We start from the raw sequence: 19,961 nt of genomic DNA, 5'->3' as shown, positions 1-19,961 counted from the left end.
TCAAAAGTAATGGAATGGTTTTATTTTATGAATGAAGACCTCAAAATTAGAAAATTTGCTAGATAATTTAAATATATTGCATGCCAATATCCATTTAAGAGAAGATATTTGGTTGTGACAGTGATTTATTAGTGCTGATTTAAAGGGCTCTTGGCTTAAAATAAACAACAAAAACAACAATCAGCAATACTCACAATGCAGAACCTGACTGGATATATAAAAAAGATGAAAAGCATTTGATGATTCACCAACTATATAAGCAAGGGTAGGATAAAATTTGTTCGTTAGTCTGTGAGACACTGTCGAGATATAAAGTTCCATCATGTTGGTTCACAGATCATCTTTCCCATCGTTGTTTTTATTGGGGTTGATTTTGAAGTGCACTGTTGACTGTCTGATTTGCCAACAAAACGTTGTTTATTCCCCTTTATGTTGAAAAGGAACACAGGATCAATGTGTCGACTTTGATGGTAAAATATTTTAGGGCCCATTTGCTGCTTTTTCGTGCATAGAAAATGTGTTTGGTGCCATTCTTCACTTAATATTTGATGCACTAAACAATTAATGCAAAAACCATGATGGTAAAATTTAATAATGAGTCCAGGAAAAGCAGGTTCAGGTGTTCTGCTGGATTCTATCTAAGAGAAAAAAAGATGGACTCTTTAGTTTTTCATTAAAATGTGACAAACGTCCCACATTTGATATGTGCATCTAGAAATAAAGTGTTACAGATAAAGAATAAATCATAAATGTGATAACTGGAGTCATGTTTTTACCGTGTGTGTGGTTGCCAGCTTACACGGTGAAGCAGGAGCCTGTGAATTTGTAGAGAGGACAGATTAGAGAGAATGGGGTGTTATGTTCCAGTCAGTCTTGGTGTAAGTCGGGTGTGAATAAGGGATTGTTCAAGTGAATGAGGGGCACTGCAGCACTCAGCGTTGAGCAGAGAAGCTCTACTGGGGCAGGATCAAAGAAGCCAGTCAACCATGACTGCTGCTCAACCCAGACTTCAGTCAACCAACCACACACACTAATCTCTTGTCGAAGTCTCAGCAGAAAGGCATCAACCAAACTGAACCTAATGAGCATCTACCATATCACAAAAAATAAATGGAATATAGAAAGGTTAATACTGGAGTTACAAATGAGTCAAACTCCTCTCCAGTTCTTTCTACTAATCTTTTCAACTCGAACTGAACCTACTGGTAGACACTAAATGTACTGCTGAATTGCAGAGACAAATGATTGAAGCCATAAAACAACAGCACATTTTAATATTTCACTGTATGGAAGTTAAATATTCCGGCTTCATGCAAAGGAAAAAAATAATTGCAAAACAAGGGAAATTTTTTCTTAACCTCAAAGCTACGTAAGAGAAAATTTGAAAAAAAAAAAAAAGGCTTATTTTCGGTAAAGTGTTTCAGATCACATATGATTTATGAAGGAAATTAAGTTGAAAACTATTAATCTTAACTGAAAAAGGTGGCCAGTTGGAATTTAGCTGACTGACACTATAAAAAAAAATAAGGAAATACAAATAACATATGGAGAGTTCATTTGCAAAACCTATAATTGCCATTTATAAAACAACAACCAAACAACAGTTTGACTAAACTGTAAAAAGAAAAATGTCTGTTGTTTTTTTTTTTTTTTTTGTTTGTTTTAAATAAACTATTCATATTTTTGCGCATACGTAACAACTTACACTTAGGTAAACTTGTTATGTAACACTTACACCATTTAAAACCAAATAATTTTGGATCAAAATCAAAAGCATGAGCTGAGTAAATCTGTGTGTGCAATTAAAAGCACTGTTTGCAGACAGTTATGAGAGAGGTGTCAATGAGACCAACTTGAACTGAGCAACTAAACAATTGAAATGAGTATCTAGTAGACATAATGCACTTTTTATGAGTGCAAGTGTAATCTCTCATCTCTAAAATGCACCGAACTGCAATAACAAAAAATAACAAAAAATTTTGTAGCTGACTGAAGTTTATTTCAAACTCAACTGACCACAAATAAATATGGGAGCATCACAAGTACTTAAAGGTTATATCAGAAATCCTTTTCCTGAATTATAACATAATTATAACATAATCATATATAATTAAAACATTATCATTTGTAAATTATGATGTTTATTGCATGTATGTTTCTCTCTCTCTCGTTCTCTCTCTTTCATCCTCTCTGTCCTGTCTGCCTCTTCTTCCCCCCTCTTTTTATCCAGCCGACTATCAGCAGGATAGTTCTCCCTTGTGAGCCGGGTCCTGCTCAAGGTTTCTTCCTGTTAAAAGGGAGTTTTTCCTTGCCACTGCCTGCTTGCTTGGGGTTCAGGCTCTGGGTCTCTGTAAAGCATCTAGAGACAATTTTGATTGTATAAGGTGCTATATATATAGATAGCACAGTTCACTTGAAATCAAAACTCAAACTCTACCATTTAAGATAAGATAATCCTTTATTAGTCCCATTACTAGGAAATTACAGACAGATTTGCCACTGTTTGAGACTTACGAAACAGACTATGAAGTAAATTGTGTCCATAATGTAATTTTATACACAAGACCAGAAATCGTGGAGATGTAGGAAAAGACAGCTCCAGTGGAAACCACTTTGTAGAGCTGATTCAATTTAAAATCACTTGACTGAGCATGAGGTACATTTTATCATGGTTCATACACTGCAATTAATCTTTAACAGATGTGATGCAACTCTCTTTGCCCTGCACCTCTTTGCCACATCCACTGTCACTCCATCTTTATATCTACCTCCATCTCTCCAGCTTTCGCTCTCACATGCATAAATACTGCAAGAACAAATCATCTAATTCCTTTTCCTTAATTCAGATTACCTTTAGGTACCTACTGGGCCACAGCAGAGAACACTAATGCTTTCAGAGACTAGTAAAGCAAACCTGTTGGGAATGTAACCACTCTCCCAACTGAGCTAAAAAAATGTACAGTTGAAAAGTTGGTCCTGAGTTTCTTTCTCCATACAGTGAAGCAACTTGACTGGACTCCAAGTCTCTTTGGGAGAACACAGGGAATGCTCAGAGATGGGGGAAAGAATTCTTCGGCCCGAGGATTGGACATTCAGAATAGCAAAACCTGAATTCTAGTGTGCAACAGTCATTTGTGGCTTCAGGACTGCTCAATAATGCATCAAAAACCTCAAGCCTCCAGGGGAAGCAGTCAGTAATCAAAAAGTAAGTTAAGGTTTTCATAATAGGGCCCTATAAATAACTGGGGACAGAAATGAGGGCATGTAAAATTGATGAGGGATGATTCAAACCCCATGAGGTGGAGGGAGCTTAAAGCAAGGAGAAGGAATGTGATGTTGGGTGGCTTGGCGATATGAGCATACTGTATGTAGAAAATGGAATTGCATAAGTGATTGGTGTCACCAGTGTTACCATACAACTCTACAGACAACTCTACATTGTTCCAGAGGCATTGTCTTTGTAGTGGAGCTATTAATGTAGAAATACGCTCCACTCTTTAAAGTATTTTACAGTACATTTCCATCTACCAACGCTTGCATAACCTATGGCTTCCAATTAAAACTTTTAGAAGAAGAGCTGAACCGTTTTTGTGCTATAATCACTGGCTCTTTCTTCCCGTGTGTATTACATTTATTCCTCAGAAAAACCTTGTATCTTAGTGTTTCTTGATCTGAAGGACATATTTTTATTTTCAACTAAGAACACACATAAACACGACTATTAGAAGTTGAAGAATATGGGTTAAAATGAGTACCCAAAACAAAACTCCCACACATTCTTTCAGAAATGCAAAAGATGGTATGTTTGAGCTTCTTTGCATTTTCTGGATCCTGAGTTCTCCAGCATACCTATCTTTAACGACACTGTGAAACTGTGTGAACTGTGAAAAAGTATTACAAAACCAGAGTGTAATGAGGCGGCGAAGCTGGTGAAGCACAAAATTTAAAGTAGCTTATTTCTCAACTCTAAACAAACTAAAACTTGCAGCCCTGTGTGGCAAAATGGGGACTTAATTAAGAAATCGATAGTGTCAGAGTCTCATACTTGGTTGAAAAATAGTAAGCACAAAAAAAGAAACCAACAATCGAAACTGTACAAAAACAGGTCACAAAATATTTGCTCTCACTTTAAACATGTCAGGATAAAGTTTTTATTTCTTTATTTGTTTAGTCCTGAACATTTTTATAATATTTTTTCCCACACAAACAATCTTTGGTCCAAGACAGACACTGGCTTCAGAGAACTCTTAAATTAAACAACAGGCAATTTTAATTTTGGCCTCACAAAATGATGACCGGAGCTGGCTAAAACCGAAAAGCTGCACTTTTAATGTTTTGTACACTGCTTTTTGGTAGTGAGAAAGAAAGGAGAAACAACAATTTTGTCAGCAAATCCTGTGTTTTTTGCCACCCTTAATTAAGTAATATTTTTTCACACACTCACACTCATACACTTTAATTCTCCCCCTCACATGCAATGAAATGTTGTTCTGTAGGCAGTGGTAAACAAGTGCATCAGTTTAGCACCAACAGGCTGACGTGCAGAGTCTGTTAAAGAAAGGATGGGAGTTGTACTGCTTTTATTTTAGCTCATACAGATAAAAAATACTGGATTGGCCCCAATACAATCCTTAGGATTGGCTCAGAGCACCTTAGAAACATGCAGTTCACATTTTCTCTACAGATGAATTAAATAATGTAAATATTATTTTACTAATTATTTTCACAATCATATAAATGCAGGTTTTCATACTGGCATACTGTTATTTAGATTCTTCATTCAAGCATTGGAAACCATCTCTTATCAGTCTTTTAGCCCATGTTTGAAATATATTTGAGTAGGTAAAGTGATCTTGCCAATTGAAATACATTTGAATTCCTAATTTACTGTAGTTGCTCCAGGAACATGAAGTTATTGTCCTCAGTTGACTGCCAATGTGACAGATGGATCATTTAATGCTCAGCAGCGACAAATTTTAAAAGAACTGCTCTTGATGGTTTTTGGCCAGGTGAATCGTCCATCTCTCTTATTCCACCTATACTCTTTCTGGTGCTGGTACACAGTTTTCAGTGTTGCATTTGACATAGAGAGCAAAAAAAAAGAAAAGACTTTAGATGTGCAGCTTGCCATAAACCACAAATAATATCTTTTTAAAGATTCCTTTTATTTATTTATTTATTTATTAATCAGTATGTCAAATCTGGTATTGGTTGTCAAGAAAAATGTTTTGATGATCAAAACCACACACTTGGTTAGCACCACCTTGTTCAGTCAGTATGTGAGTAAATTCACACTGACCCCTTTAATATGAGTAGCACAAAGCAGCAAAACACTGAGCAATGCTCCATCAGTCAGTCAGAAAGCCATGTAGTCTACGTCTGTGAGTGTGGAATAAAAGAAATGATAACTAGTTGGACAGCTTTGTGACGAGGTCTCATAAGGTAGCTGGTATGAGCAAAGAGAAAATAAGAGAAAATAAACTCCCCCCAGTGATGTACTGTACTGAAGAAGAATCACAAAATAAAACAAAATGAGACATGTTTTAGTCTCAAATGATGCCAGAATCGACCCTAAAACCAATTTGCCCATACAGTATCTTATTAATAACACTCAGATTGATTATATATCGTGACATCAGTATTCTGTGCTTACAAATTTGACAGTGCTCATCTGGAATATATTCAGAGGGAGAGTCTGTGATACCAGTTTATATGCATCACAATCTCTGAATGTCAAACAGATAAAACAAACTCGTATAACTCACCATCAAACTTTTTATGCCTCGAGACAAATGTTGTCCTCATATTATGGCTGCTCTTCTCAACCAGGTTCTCGAAGTCCAGTTTGCTCTGTTGGTTGAGTTTGTCCTCCATCTCGGATGTGCAACAGGTGTATCCCCGAGGACAGACACGCAGGTGTTCACCTACGGAAGACAGAGACATAGGGCACCATTTTACACACATCACTGCCACAGGATTCGGTTTTTCAAAAGGCTGAGCAGAGGCTTTGATCAAAACTCTCCTGTGATTTAGGACTCTCATGACTGGAGCTATCAAAGAGAGACGGACCGCAACAAATGGGGAAAGATAATATTTGTCGGTATCCTGCTATCAGGTGAAACTCTGACACAGCGTACACCTCATGCAAGATTTCTTTGTATTACAGTCCAAGGCACTGCAATAACTGACTGAGCTTGTGTAGTGCAGTATCCCATACATCAAACTGATGAAGATGCATGCAGAAACTATATTTCAGAGTTTCTAGAAGGTGCTATGGCCATGTGATCTCTAGACATAAAGTTGTAAACAGATCATTGACATATTGTTTATTAAAACATCAACCAGGCACCAAGGAACATCAGCATCCATTTAGGGTTGCATTTCTGATCACCCGATGAATCCAAGTCAAATTTTCACTTTTAGCAATGTTTTTGGTCTCTACCAACTCCTGAGGTTTGGAAGTAGCTAACTGTGTGTATGTGGAGCATTTTATCGGAAAACAATTGTCTGCTGTGGATGAAACCAGTGCAGATGAGACCAGGCATAGTTAGCTAAAACAGTAAATTTTGGGCCACAAAACCAAGAAAAGAGCAGAAAAATGTTTAACATTTTGGAAATCTTAGAGGAACTCAAGAGCTGGGCAATGATTCTTTCTGGCTTCATTCATTCATTTTCAATTTTTAATTTAAAATAATATCGATTACTTCAGCCCTGAGCAGGAATAATCAAATATTTAAATTTCCTTTGAGATCCTGTCAACAAGTTGAGTGGTTGCACAGGAGGATAATTAAATCAATTGGACTTGGAAAACTTGACAATCTATTAGTCCACAAAAAAAATGTCAGAATATATCAAAATGTTAACATGAGCAAAGAACTCTCAGAAGTGATGGATCTTGAAGAAGGTACTCAATAATTTGTTGGACTTAGAGAGTTCACCATACCACAGCAGACATTAGAACTATTTTTCTTTGACTACAAAGTTGCTTCTGGATAAAACAAAAATCAGTTAATTGCCTCACACTTCTTAAAAAGGAAGGGTTATTTTCACATGTGTAGATTATTCTTGGTATGTTAAGGGCATGCATTGCATTAAGCAGTGAGGAAGAAGATTAAGCTCTACAGCTATAATGGACAGCACTATCTGACAGAAACCAGGCGTAATCCATCATGTGTTTAACACAATCTCTATCTCTGAGCGTGGCGATGGCAGCAAGATCAAACAGGTGTGCTTTTTAGAATGATGGCTTGAGCCAGAAACAGACAGTTTTCTGAAACACCACCAGGATGATTGAGTGAAAAAGTCCACAAGTTACCCAGTCTAGGTAAAAACTTACATCTAACAGAGGAGCTGTGCAATGACTTTGAGTGACAAGTCTGCAAATCTGCAAGTATACAATGAAATGATAAAATCCAGAGGTGCGACCACCTCTGGTGCTGCACCAGCCTATTATAACAAGGCATGGTGCTGAAATCAAGTCTAAAAAAAAAGCGAAGCAAAACTGATTTATCTTGACACTACATCTTAATTCAACCATAGATTAACAGGGCACTGTTTAATATTAGTGTAGTATAGAAAAATAAAAATAAATTATGTTTTTTGATTGGTCTGTCCATCTCATTCTCATGAATGTGATATCTCAGGAATACCTCTAAATATGGCACAAATGTCCACTTGGGCACAAGAATGAACTGATTACAATTCGGTGGTTAAAGGTCACAGTGGCCTGACAAAACATGTTTTATCCATAACTCAAGAATATTTTTGACATTATTATGACAAATTTCACACAAATGTCTGGTAAGATAAGAAGATGAAGTGATGACATTTTATATCCAAAAGGTCAAAGTTTAGCTTCACTGTGACAACATAATGTTCTGCAGAAACACTTTTCTGGCCATTTATCAACAAAGTAACTCTGAAGGACAGATTGGACAGATTGAGACCATTTTTCACATTTGGTCTGAAAATACTTAATTTGTGACACTGATCGTGGGTGCCCACATAGAAACTTTGGTGACTGTGTTGATCTTCTATGCTGTCTGGTTGAAGATGTGTCTGAGGCATCCACATTTTAGAATTTGTAGCTTCTTTACAGCAGCATACATATTTGTAGCATTGTAGTCCACCCCAGCCTTATTGGTTTTGCCAGTACTGAGCTTCAGATGAATTGTGATGCATGTGATGAAGCTCTCTAACAGTCACATATACGAGTTTGGACACACTGGATGTAAAACTGTGCAACTTGAGTGGCATGCAGAGGTATACAACTGTGAGGCAGCAATTCTATTTTTTTTTTTCCAAAATGATAACAGTTACATCAGTTTATGTGTTGACATAAGCTGATGTAACTTTGCTATCCCAAACTTAACAAGTAAATCCCAAAACAAACAACTCTATACTTGAAATAAATTCCAAAATTAAAATTTAAAAAGTAAATAAACAAAATTAATACATTGCAAATATTTTTTACAACAAAGCAGCATACAACTTAATAACTAGTTTAATTTGTCGTTGGTTTGAGTGACTTTCAGTAATTTTACAGCACAGAAATGTACAAATAGATGTGGCACCATCAGTAGACTAATAACAACTGCCAGAGATGTAAGAAAACAACAGTATGTTGTGAGAATTAATACGCCTGCTTACAAACTTATTTATAACCACCCCCACACCCTAAAACACCCACCCACTGCCTCCCAAAGGAAAAAAAAAGTTCTTTCTGAGCTTAGCACTCAGCAGCAGAAGAGGGACAAGAAAGCTTGAGATCATGGACCACTTGTCAGTAAGAAGACAAGTGGCATGAATAATAAACAAAGAAACAAACAAAAGACTGAGGTTGTGGTTGCTGTGAAAACAATGCAAGTACACTGGTCATAAAGTGTTCTTTCAATTATTTGTCTTTCTGGGCAGCAACATCTGTGGATCCAACAAAGTTGTTGCTCAAGAAGGCAGCAGTTGTGCAAAGTCTTGGAAAAATAATTACCAGTCTTCAGCTCATTAATGATACGTACAAATATAGCAATTTTAGAGCTGCCACATTTTCGGCACACTCGCTTTATTATCTCTCTTCTTCTTCCTATGTCTGAGAGCATCAGACATCATTATCAGAGATTCTTTAAAAAAAAAAAAAATCTGGCACTTGAAAGATTGAGCTTTGAGAGCCTTTTTTCCACCCAATTCTACCCATTAACATTTGAGAAATGACTGTCACTGCCTCAGCTGCAGATTGGTGCAAAACAGACAGTAGAGATTGTGTGAGTTTTTTTTTTTTTTTTTTATGAATCCCGCTGTACAGTGCAGGCACACTGGTGTTCTGCATGCATATACAGTAAGCATATACAGATGGAGGAGCTGTGCATGGCTAATGGAACAAGGAGGATGCAGTATGTACGTGCTGGCACTCTGAAATGTGCTTAATCCTTAATCAGTCCTTAGAGAGATACCAAGCTACAGTAATGAGGCGCACCATCAACAGTTCAACAGAAACCCATTGTCTCCAGAGTAATACACAAGCCTCCTGGCCACAGAGACCATACTCTCTCAAACAACAAAATAAGATGAAACGCAAAAGTCGATTCCTATTTGCTGATTCTTTAAGACTCTTTTGTTTCTCTGCTAAACGACAATGTTGCAGTCTTTAAACAATGCAACAGCGTTCCTCAACTGCCACGTGTTATTTCCACAAGCTGCAACACTGCGTGATAACCCAAGCTGTGATTAGTTTAACACATGCCTGTAGAGAAAACAATATTGTGCAAGGTACAGAGCATGTGGTGAAATGTAGAACAACGTTATTATATCAGTAATTGTTTTTTTTTTTTTCCATCATGTTATTTTATGATTTCTTTACATACATTTCTGCTGGTTATTTCTGCAGGCGATGTCACTGTTCGTATTCTATCAGTTTTGCTTACATTTGAGCTCTCATTCACTGAAATGCACTGCTGTTAAAGTATCAGTGGAGTGCAACGTGGCCCATCTCAGTTTGTTATTGGAGGGAGAAGGTTACACTGAGGAGTCGAGGAATCATTTGGACTGACTTGGGGTCAGTTTGAACTGGTTGGCAAATGTCAAAGAAAATGTCAAAAGGATCTAAGAAATGCAGTGTCTGAAACAATGCCCAAATAAATGATTGGTACAAAACATATACTTCAGTGTCATAATGATGGATAACTTAAGAAATATTAAATTTTCTTGCTGCAGAAGCCCCGCTACTGTGAAATAGTCCTTTTTAGTTTGGAGTTTCCATTGATGCAATAAATTGATTTAACTTGTCAAAGTAGGTGGAATACAACATTTGTCCACTAACGGCTGGTTAAGAAGAAAAAAAAAAGAACATGAAAAGAAATTCAAGGCATAACTGTCCTTAAGTGCAAAACGACAGCTAAAAGTAAATCCTAGTCCTTTTAGTGTTCATAGGTTGTGCATCACTCTTTTCAGCATTCAGTCTTGTTTTTATATAAACGCAGAATCTACCATATCCAGCTACTTTAACCACTTTTAAAACCATGACACTGCTGTTGCATAAACCAGCATAAAATAGGACTCTGAGCAGCAGGCAGGAGCGTGAACTGCATGTTTATAATGTTGTGACTGTTGGGAGTTTGTCACATTTTATTTCTTCTTTCCTTTTTTCCACTTGTCTTTTTTCCTGTCTGCTTTCCATAATAGAGATACCAAAATATATCAGAACATAAATAGCAGTGATTCCAAAATAATTCTTCCACACATAAAGTTTTGCTGCACATTTCCATTGTGTTTATACATCCTGAGCTCTGTTTCTAAAGAACAAAAAACAAACACAAATGCCTACCTCAGTGGGGAATAATCGTCCCCAAATCTAGATGGGATTTTGGCTCACTAGACCATATCTGTCGTGTTCTAGCTGGTTGCTTCGCACCCAAGATGGAATTCGAAACCAAGCTGTCAATACACTGCAAGCTTGCAAGATCACAGTTGTGCTCAGACTCTGTAGGCTGAGTTAAACTGTTAGACTCAACACCAACACTGGCAAAAAACCAATAAAGAGGGAAATAAAGGTGGACACAACAGAAAGCCAGGAATGCCCGTTTGAGTACAGACCCCATGTGTTGTTGTTGTAAAAAATACATAGACAAAGATGAGTAAAAATTAATTTTCAGAGTATGAATGACTGGTTAAAAGCCTGCAGGAATCAAGATCTTTCACACTTTAAATCCGTTAAAATTGAACATGAAATTAAAGGAATCCATGTATCTATTTAACAGGCAACAGATGACAGGGTGGCGGCTGAATGAAATGAAAAGGCTACTTTAAAGAATGTTCTCATCAGTCAGGAGTGAGGACTCCCCTGACCCCTGTGTGCCTGTCTGCATCATGAGCCATTTTACATTTCTATATTATCTTTAATATCAGATTCTAAATCGCATCCATAACATTAAGTTACTGGTATGGGGCACAGAGAAAAGTTGTGGTGATCAAGTATATGGAGAACGGCGACAGAGGGGGTCAGGTCAATGCAAATTAGTTTGTAACTAGAGATTTAATATTCACTTGTAACTTGTGCTGATTGAAAGAGCTCAGCAGGCAGATTTTTAGAACATCTTAGTTCCGATAGCAAGTTAGCTAAAATTGCCTTTATATTACCTTAGGAAAACTGTCATTTACCAGTTACTGATTATTTCTTCAGTATAATCCAAACACCATTTGGCATAAACCTAGCAGTGATACAGTGTGAACTTAAATATAGTGCAAAACTGTTTAATAGCTCTTATATACCCCATACATGATATACTACACTATATACTCTTATACAGCAGATTTGCCATTTGTTGCAAAACCATTACACCTTCAACTTCTCTTGCGTACAACCTGATCTCTCGCGTGATAACTCCTCTTGCTCACACACCTTCAACAGCTCTCACACGCATTTGTTTCCCCTAGCAAATTTTCACTTGACTTTTATGCGCTTTGGTGTCTCATAGATGGCTGCAGGTGAAGAGAGGCAAGTGGGAAGCAGGGAACAGTCCCAGAATATGTTGATGGGATCTATTAAAGTGTCTTTCACTGCTGAAACTTTTGCACATATGTTTAAAAAAAAGAAAAAGTGGGGCTACCCTTGCGAGTTATACCTTTTTGTTATTTGTTCCATCTGTAATCTCGACACAAGAAAAGTGAAAAGAGTGAACGGAGATGTTTGCTTTTACTAAGCAGAGAAGCACCTAAGCCTGCGGTGACAGCTACGACAAGGAATGCTAATACATTGTAGTAAAGAAGATACACATGTCACACCAGGTTCTTGATGTAGGGAAAAGCCTGCCTCCATTTAGATATAAAACAACACAGCTGTATCTTAAGCATTGGATCTTGTACATCCACCCACATTTATGATTCAGTATACTCTAGACCTAATAACGAATTCATGGTTCAGCACGTGTGAAGACAGACCAGCTTATACACATAAATAATACATTATTTACTAACAGGTTTATCCATGACTTATGAGCAAATAGCACCGCAATCACTGGGAAAAATAAAATGTGGATAAAGGTCTTTACTCATGTGTTTAGCCCAGTAAAGCTTGCTAATGAACCACTCTGTCCTTGCAGCTGCCTCGAGCACAGATGTCAGAAGACGCTGCTGCACATCTTTCCCTTTCAGAACAAACTGATCAGAGATTTAAATGTATGTAATTACAGAAGGCAAGATAATTAAGGACAAATGCTAATCTTCGTTGGGAATTTTATAGTGAAATGCTCTGGCATTAGCTCAAATGTTTCCTAATCAAAAAGGAAGTGAGGCATAAGAAATATTGTTTTGCTTACAAATGCAATCACACATTTGGTGTTTTGTTGAGTTTCTTTGATGCACAGATGTGTTTGCCTACGCTGGATCACTATCTTCATAAGCAGTGAAACATGATTGAAGTGTTGCATTATAATTAGGTGAAATTGCTGACTACAGTGTCAAAGCAGGCTCACATAGACCAGCCCTATTTCCTGTTTGCCCGTTGCCCAACTGATACGTGTAATCAGCCACATAGACGCAGATCCTTTCACAAAATTCAGAGTTCTCCAAAACACGAAAAATGTTACTTGAAAATTACTATGCGTTACAAGTATGCTCAACCAATCAGCCATTCTGATTTGCTAAATAGCACAAAATCAGTAATATATAGGTCACTGGGAGGAAGTGGATGGACCTGGAGGTATGATCATGCAGAGATTAAAGACGAACATCATATGGTGTGCCTTATTCCACAGTTGTATTTGGCCTCAATTCCCTTTGGCTTCATATCCCTTGATGTTAAAGAAGCATATACTCTGCTTGTTTGAGGTTTCATATGCAGGCGCACGCTGCAGTCATGTAAAGGATGGCACAATTCTTATCCTTCATCTCTAACAGGGGTTCATTAAAATTGGCAGCAAAGCCTACAGTTTGTTAGGTGCCCACGTGATGTTAAAGCTCAACAGCTGAAGCAGATGCTCTGGTGATATGCAACAGATTAGAGTTGCTTGTGATGCACTAAAGGGGATGACTGCACCTGAGGTTTTACTTTTAGCATGTTACAACTTTGCTCTGTATGTATATTCTTCAAAAGCCTCTGATCAAGTAATAACTTCCACAAGGAGCAGTGTATGTTTCTGCTTTTCAAAATAAATTCTATAGTTGAACATTTTTTCAGTATCTGCTGCTAGATGAGAATCCTGCTAAACTCACCTGAGTCTCTCCTATTCCAACTGTTTTTATGCAATCACACCAGAATCTTCAACAAGCATCTTCCTCCTTTAGTAAGATTGAAATACTCCCACCTCAACGATGACTTAAAGCGTAACCTTCACCATCTTACACCTAAACTTAAATTGAAGTGCTTCCGTGGTGAAACCTGGAGGGCTTCATGCACCATGGCAGGAATTAGCTGCAGACAGGGTTTGTGTTAGGAATGCCTTATCACCCAGGTACTCCATGTTTTTAGTTTTATTTATTTTTTATAAAGAAATCATGATGAAAATCACTACATTGTGATTTATTAGAGCTTGTGTGTAATCACAATATGCACCTTAAAAAGCTGTTGGGGAAAAAAAGCTGGAAAAGGCTAAAGCAGTAAATAAGCACCCTCTAAATAAAATAATGGCTATTTGATTACTTCAAAATTATATACTGAAGAGTAAAAACATACTGGATGTGTAACACTTCTCTGAAATCTCAGGTTTATATCCATTGTACAAAATCTGATGGTTTGCGGGTTGGTGCACTAGATAAATTGCTCTGGATAAATTAACTCCGCATGAATGATTCTTATGTTTCAATTTTCAAAGAAAAAAAAACAGAGCATGATTCCTTTTTCTTTTCACAACACAACACAACAGAATACCAAAAATAAATAAATAAATAAATAAATAAAATAAAGATAAACAGAATACATGAGAAAGACTTCACTAAAATGTTTTACTCTACTCATGAATAATTAGCCTGCCATAACGCTGTAATGGTTTTCTATTTGTTCTGATAGGAAGAAAGAGCGCAGAGACAACAAATAACAAATGGGACACATGAACTTGCAACCCAAAGTTATGTTCTTTTGTGCTACAAGGTGTGAGGCCTGAACAGTCAAAGAGTGCTGAGTTGAACTCCAATTGGTCTCAGTCACTTTGCCAGCTCATGATAAGGCTTCAAAGGAAAAGCTGAGGAGAAGGCTTCAAAGCAGAAGTTAAGGAGGTCCTGAGGCTTCCACTTCAACATGGTAGATCGGGTTAAGTGAAGATTTGATGCAATATCAAAATGAAAAATAAAGGGTGTAAACCCATTTCACTCGACACACTGCTGTACTTTTTCTTATTTGTCACAGCTCAACTTAAGCTTTACTCTAAAAGTTGAGAAATTCCCTCTTGGGTCATTTCATACTCATTAATTAAAGAAATAGCACAAGAAGTTAACACCAATATTTCATCAAAATACCACTAGCTCTGGGGTTATGAATTAAATAGTGCAGGACCCCATAGCAAGTGAGACAGCTGTGTGCTACACTACAGAAGATAAAAATTGCATTAAATGGCATTACAGTGATTTTTTCCAGGAAAAAATAAAAATCAATTGTCAATGAAACATTATCCAATGTCAAGTGAACAATGATGATCACAGTTCTTATTTTATTGACAAAAGCATGTGCTCCTCTAACTCAATACTACTTTCATAAATCTTCATTAAATTCTCACGTTTTGATTGCATAACCATGAACCTGATGGTGAGCTGCCCGATCTCTCTTTCTAGAAGAAATTTCAACTTTTAAGTCTCCAGTTTTCATTAAATGATGCACTTCTTCAGATTACAGCGCAAGAAATTACAGAATTTAATGATTTCAGTTACAAGCTAACGAGTTATTCCTGCTGGATTCAGTTGCATTTCTACATCCAGACCATGGAAGTCGGACAGCAGCATTATTTATTTCCCAAAGCCTGCATCCCTGACATCTCTGCTTCCACTGTCAGTGTAAAGGGAACAGTTTACTCAGAACTGCGTGTGAGACGGTTGAACAGTTTCAGAAACCCTCTCCCCCTACACCGTTCTGATGTTGGATTGAGGAAGGCTTTGTCCGACTACTTCGGCAACTTTCCAAAACCTACAAACATGTGATTGGCCAGCTGAACAGAGGTCAGGCAGGAAGCAAGGTTTGAATTTCTCTCTCTAGTTTCAATCTTCAGTTAACAACCCAGTGCAACGCTATGAATACCTTCCAGGAAAGACTGAAAAGGTGTACTGATATCTCCACATTTAAACGGTATCATGTCTCCTCCACTTTATGATAGCTGGCCTTAAGAGTGTGACAGTTTTTCATTTCCAACATTGTCAGACAACACGCCATGTAAACTAGTTCCAATCAAGTTATACACCTTAAGATATGAGAGAACTGCTAAATTCTTAAATTGGCATGATCAAAAAATATCAAAGGCAAAGTTCCAGTCTAAAAACACCACCAAGGCTCAAGTCAAAAGCTGACTGTAAATGGTCTGAAAGATACGTACAGTAGTTGGACTACTTTGTACACCGCTTTCACTAGGGAGATTTAAAATGCTGAGGAGGCTTTTTTTCAATTTCATCCCCATAACTACAAACATATGTTACAGGGAAATGTGAACGCTCCAGATTATTTCAGGGCAGCTGTGGGAAAAGAGTGGGTTCAATGCCCATGGAGGGTCTTATGCCAGACAGTGTGATTAACTCCCAAAAGGATTCATTAGTATACCTGGCCAAAGGGCAAACTGCATATGGGCCATGCCATCTGGTACATCCCTTGACCGCTCTTGCCAGCAATTATAAAGTGAGGACATTCTTGCCAGAGCTTCATGCCAAAAAAAAAAAACAGATCATGAAGTCAAGAGAGAAAAATGTATCATTCACCCATACTGAAACATCATAAAAAGGTGTAGTGATGCAGCAACAACTATAATTCATTGCTGAGTGGAGCAGAATCTATTGTACTCTGAGCTGTTTCAAGTTCGGTCCCCTGAAGACTAACAGTTTACTAAAAAAGAGCTCAAAGAGCTCAAATATAGCGCATTCAGTGGGTCTTATGCAATTAACCTACATTTTGATTGAAATCAGGATTTGTTTTTATCCGGTTCCACAATATCTTAGACTGCTGCCTACTAAGTGGGATTTTCACACCAAAGCCGAACTAAGCTCAACAACGGGGACGCACCAACTTGAATGAATCATGTTTATTATCATTGATCTACCAGCACAGTCCAGCTCCAGTCTCGTTCAGAACAGGCTCTGGAATATTGCCTCCTCTTTGCTCATATAGTCTGGCTGCCACAGAGCACCAGTGTGCTCAGAGACTCATTGACTTCAAATGAGGGCACAGGGCTGCAGAATCAGCTCCAGACTCTTGACATTTCAATTCAACAATTGAGTTTTCTTGAGCCAGGTCTCCTATGATATCTATAATTCAGATTGTGTGTTACTCAGTTCTTAGCATTGATTCTGTCCAAATTCCATCAGCTGCTTTACTATATGGAGTTACCTACCTAGAGGCATATTGCTATCCAGTTCACACACTATGAACCCAAGGAGTCAAACCCAGAAATGAATTTAAATGTCTTCTTTCAGTGACAAATTTTATAATTAAATGCACACTTGTTTGCTGCTGGAGTACCACCATATCCATGTCACATCTTCAGCTTTAAAGTGTTTTTCATCTGTCAGTAGAAATTGGTTTTACATTGAGTGTAGCTTTAATGTTGAAGAAAAACTGCAATAGATATGTATTGCTTTTCTCAAGCACCTTTGAAGTCATAACTGAAAATTGATTGAATAATTGTGATGCTTTTCTAATACTAGCGTACCTTTAATTCTGTTTGTGAGGGTGATTGAGCTTCCTTTTGTCCTCTACTCAGGGGTGTGTCAGCTGAATAAAGGGCTCCTTAAATGTGCAAAGCCAGAAATAAAGAAAGAGCAGTCATGGCCCAGATGTGTGTGCCTGAGTCAATAGATGTCAAAGATAGAGGTGTCAACCTTTCACAGGGAGCCGAGGCTATGCCATCTTTTTAGCTTTTACTTTTCTGTTGGCTGAACTTGGCTGAGCCACACACACACACACACACAGTCTTGTTTACGTATGTTTTGGGGACATCACATAGACTTAGATTAATTTCCTGGAGGATGAACCACCATGTAACCATAACAATAAGCTTAAAGACCTGAAGACAACATTTCTGATGAGGAGAAGAGCGGCAAAGTCAAGAATTTCTCTAAACGATAGTCAATGACAGTGTTGGTAATTGTCTTCTTATTTTCTCTCTCTGCTGTCTATGGCCTAAACGGTGCAGCCAAGTTCAACCCACTGGATGGTAAAAGCTAAAAGATTGGCTGAGCCTCAGCTCCCTGTGAAAGATTGACTCCTCTGTCTTTTACATGTTATGTCTCAGGTATGGCTTAGGCCCCTCACACATCTGGCCCATGACTGTCCTTTCTTTATTTCAGCTGTTGGACATTTAAAGGGTTCTTTATTCAGCTGACATGGCCCTGAGTTGGGGGAGGAAGGGGAGCTTAATCACCCTGGCAAGCAGAATTAAAGGTTGTTGAAAGACATAAGACTGTATGAATACCCTGTAATGTTATATGAAAGGGAAAAAATAGCTTTGAGCAAAATATGGGAAAATCAGCAGGCGCTGCTGTCAGCTTAATACTCCAGGTGATATGTTCTGTTCAAAGGTTTAAATCAGCATAATGAAGGATTCCCGCAGTCAAAAGCATTCTGGATGTAACGGGACATCTTCTTCCTCTGAACACATCTAATTTGTTTTTAATGCAAAGCAAAAGTAGGCTACCAACTGTCAGATGATTCTCTGGGTACTTTTGACTTTCTGTGATGAGCTACATCATATCACCTATTGCAATCCATTCTAGTAAAAAATCTGGTTCTGAGATGAAAAATACTGACCATTGGAAAAGGACCCCTTCATTTAATGTTAATTAAAGTTATGTGGTGACTGAAGCGCATCACTTTTAAGAACTGGATCTTAGGAGCATTGCCATGAATATAGTAACAAAGAATATCGTAAGAAAAACAAAACAAAAAAACACAAAAGAAATCAATGAAAAAAACAGCTACCCAAATGGTATGAGCAAGCTTTGAAAGCTGAAATCAGTGACATGAAACAGTTATTCAAGAGAAAACTCACTGATCTGCATATTTATTAAAGTTGAAATGCTTCAGATTCATCGGTTAGACGTTCAAACAATTAGTACAACAATCTATGACAACAGAGTATTTTTTACAGTGATTTGTCAAGCAAAAATGCCAAAAGTTTGTGAGTTCCAGCTTCACAAATGTGTGGATTATTCCATTTTCCTTTGTTATGTATAATTGTTAACAGAATATTTTTAGATTTTGAGCTGTTGGTTGGATAAAACAAGCAATTTGAATTTAATCTTAGACGCTTTTAATAAATATACAGTTCTGAATTTGCAGTTTTATTTTATGATGAAGACAATAGAGGAAATAATCACCAATTAAACAATAGTGAAAATAATGAGTACTTGCTTCCTCATGATTCCTTATTTTAATCTTGACATGAGTACAAAGAATTCTTGATGACACTGCTTTAAACCACAATCTGAATTCTGTGTAATTAGTTTTCAGTCAAAACCTAAAACAGGTTGCCTTTTATAGCCTAAAACCGGGAAGGTAATTAATGACAATTAATAATGATAATTATGTTATGGTGAAATAAAACATGAAATACTGAATGCTTAAAAGTTTTTACAAGCAAATTTGCACATGCTTTCTAAGGTGTTATTACTTGTCAACAGAGATCCACAAACTGGGAGTAAACCCAATTACTGTGTTAAATCACATCTGTCTGCATGTTGAAGTGGGAAAAATGCATCAAGCTCGATTGATCTTACCGCTGCTCTGCCATCTGGATCTCCTCTCCATCACCCAAATCACCCACTTTCAACTATTTCCACTGGGGCTTGAGACCCAAATTGAATATGTCCAAAGAAGATGACACAGATAATTCCCACAATCACTCCAACCATATGTTACCACACTTGGAGAGTGCTAAAAGAATTTCTAACTTTCAAATAACTTCCAGAGTATTGAGTGACAGTGGCTAGATAACTATATGGTTCACAATGTGGTGTGAAGCAGCAAGGTAAGACTTAAAGCCCCAAATGAAATCAGACATTTCTTCGAGTTCATAATTTTATAGCGCACATGCCAGTCAGATGTCAACTTTGCCCTCCTTTTAGTGTGCTGAACAGTTTGTGTGCCTGAAACATGACAGCAGTATGGTGTAAACAAACACTTTGCCTGTATGAGACAACGAGCAGACTGTGTTGTTTACAATCATGATCTCTGGTTTCAGTGGCTGTAAACTGACAGCATCACAGGTAGATATTAACACTGATTCTTGTAAGTGTTAATCACATTTGTTCAGTATGTCTTCTGTGAAAGAGGTATTTTTCCTGTG

The 19,961-nt window shown here is 37.5% G+C and overlaps 1 protein-coding gene across 1 annotated transcript in view; it reads right to left on the bottom strand.

The window, feature by feature from the left end:
* The window catches only part of LOC124059814 (glypican-6-like), a 124,284-nt gene that overhangs the window by 91,674 nt on the left and 12,649 nt on the right, over window positions 1-19,961 (bottom strand). Inside the window, exon 2 of the mRNA XM_046390196.1 lies at window positions 5,766-5,924. Within this exon, the coding sequence (XP_046246152.1) occupies window positions 5,766-5,924 (159 nt within the window). The remainder of the gene's footprint in view (window positions 1-5,765; window positions 5,925-19,961) is intronic.

The sequence above is a fragment of the Scatophagus argus genome, chromosome 1 (genome assembly GCF_020382885.2).
Source record: "Scatophagus argus isolate fScaArg1 chromosome 1, fScaArg1.pri, whole genome shotgun sequence".
Lineage (NCBI taxonomy): Eukaryota > Metazoa > Chordata > Actinopteri > Scatophagidae > Scatophagus > Scatophagus argus.
Note: the sequence above shows the minus strand (reverse complement) of the source record. Positions and strands in the feature narration are given on the sequence as shown.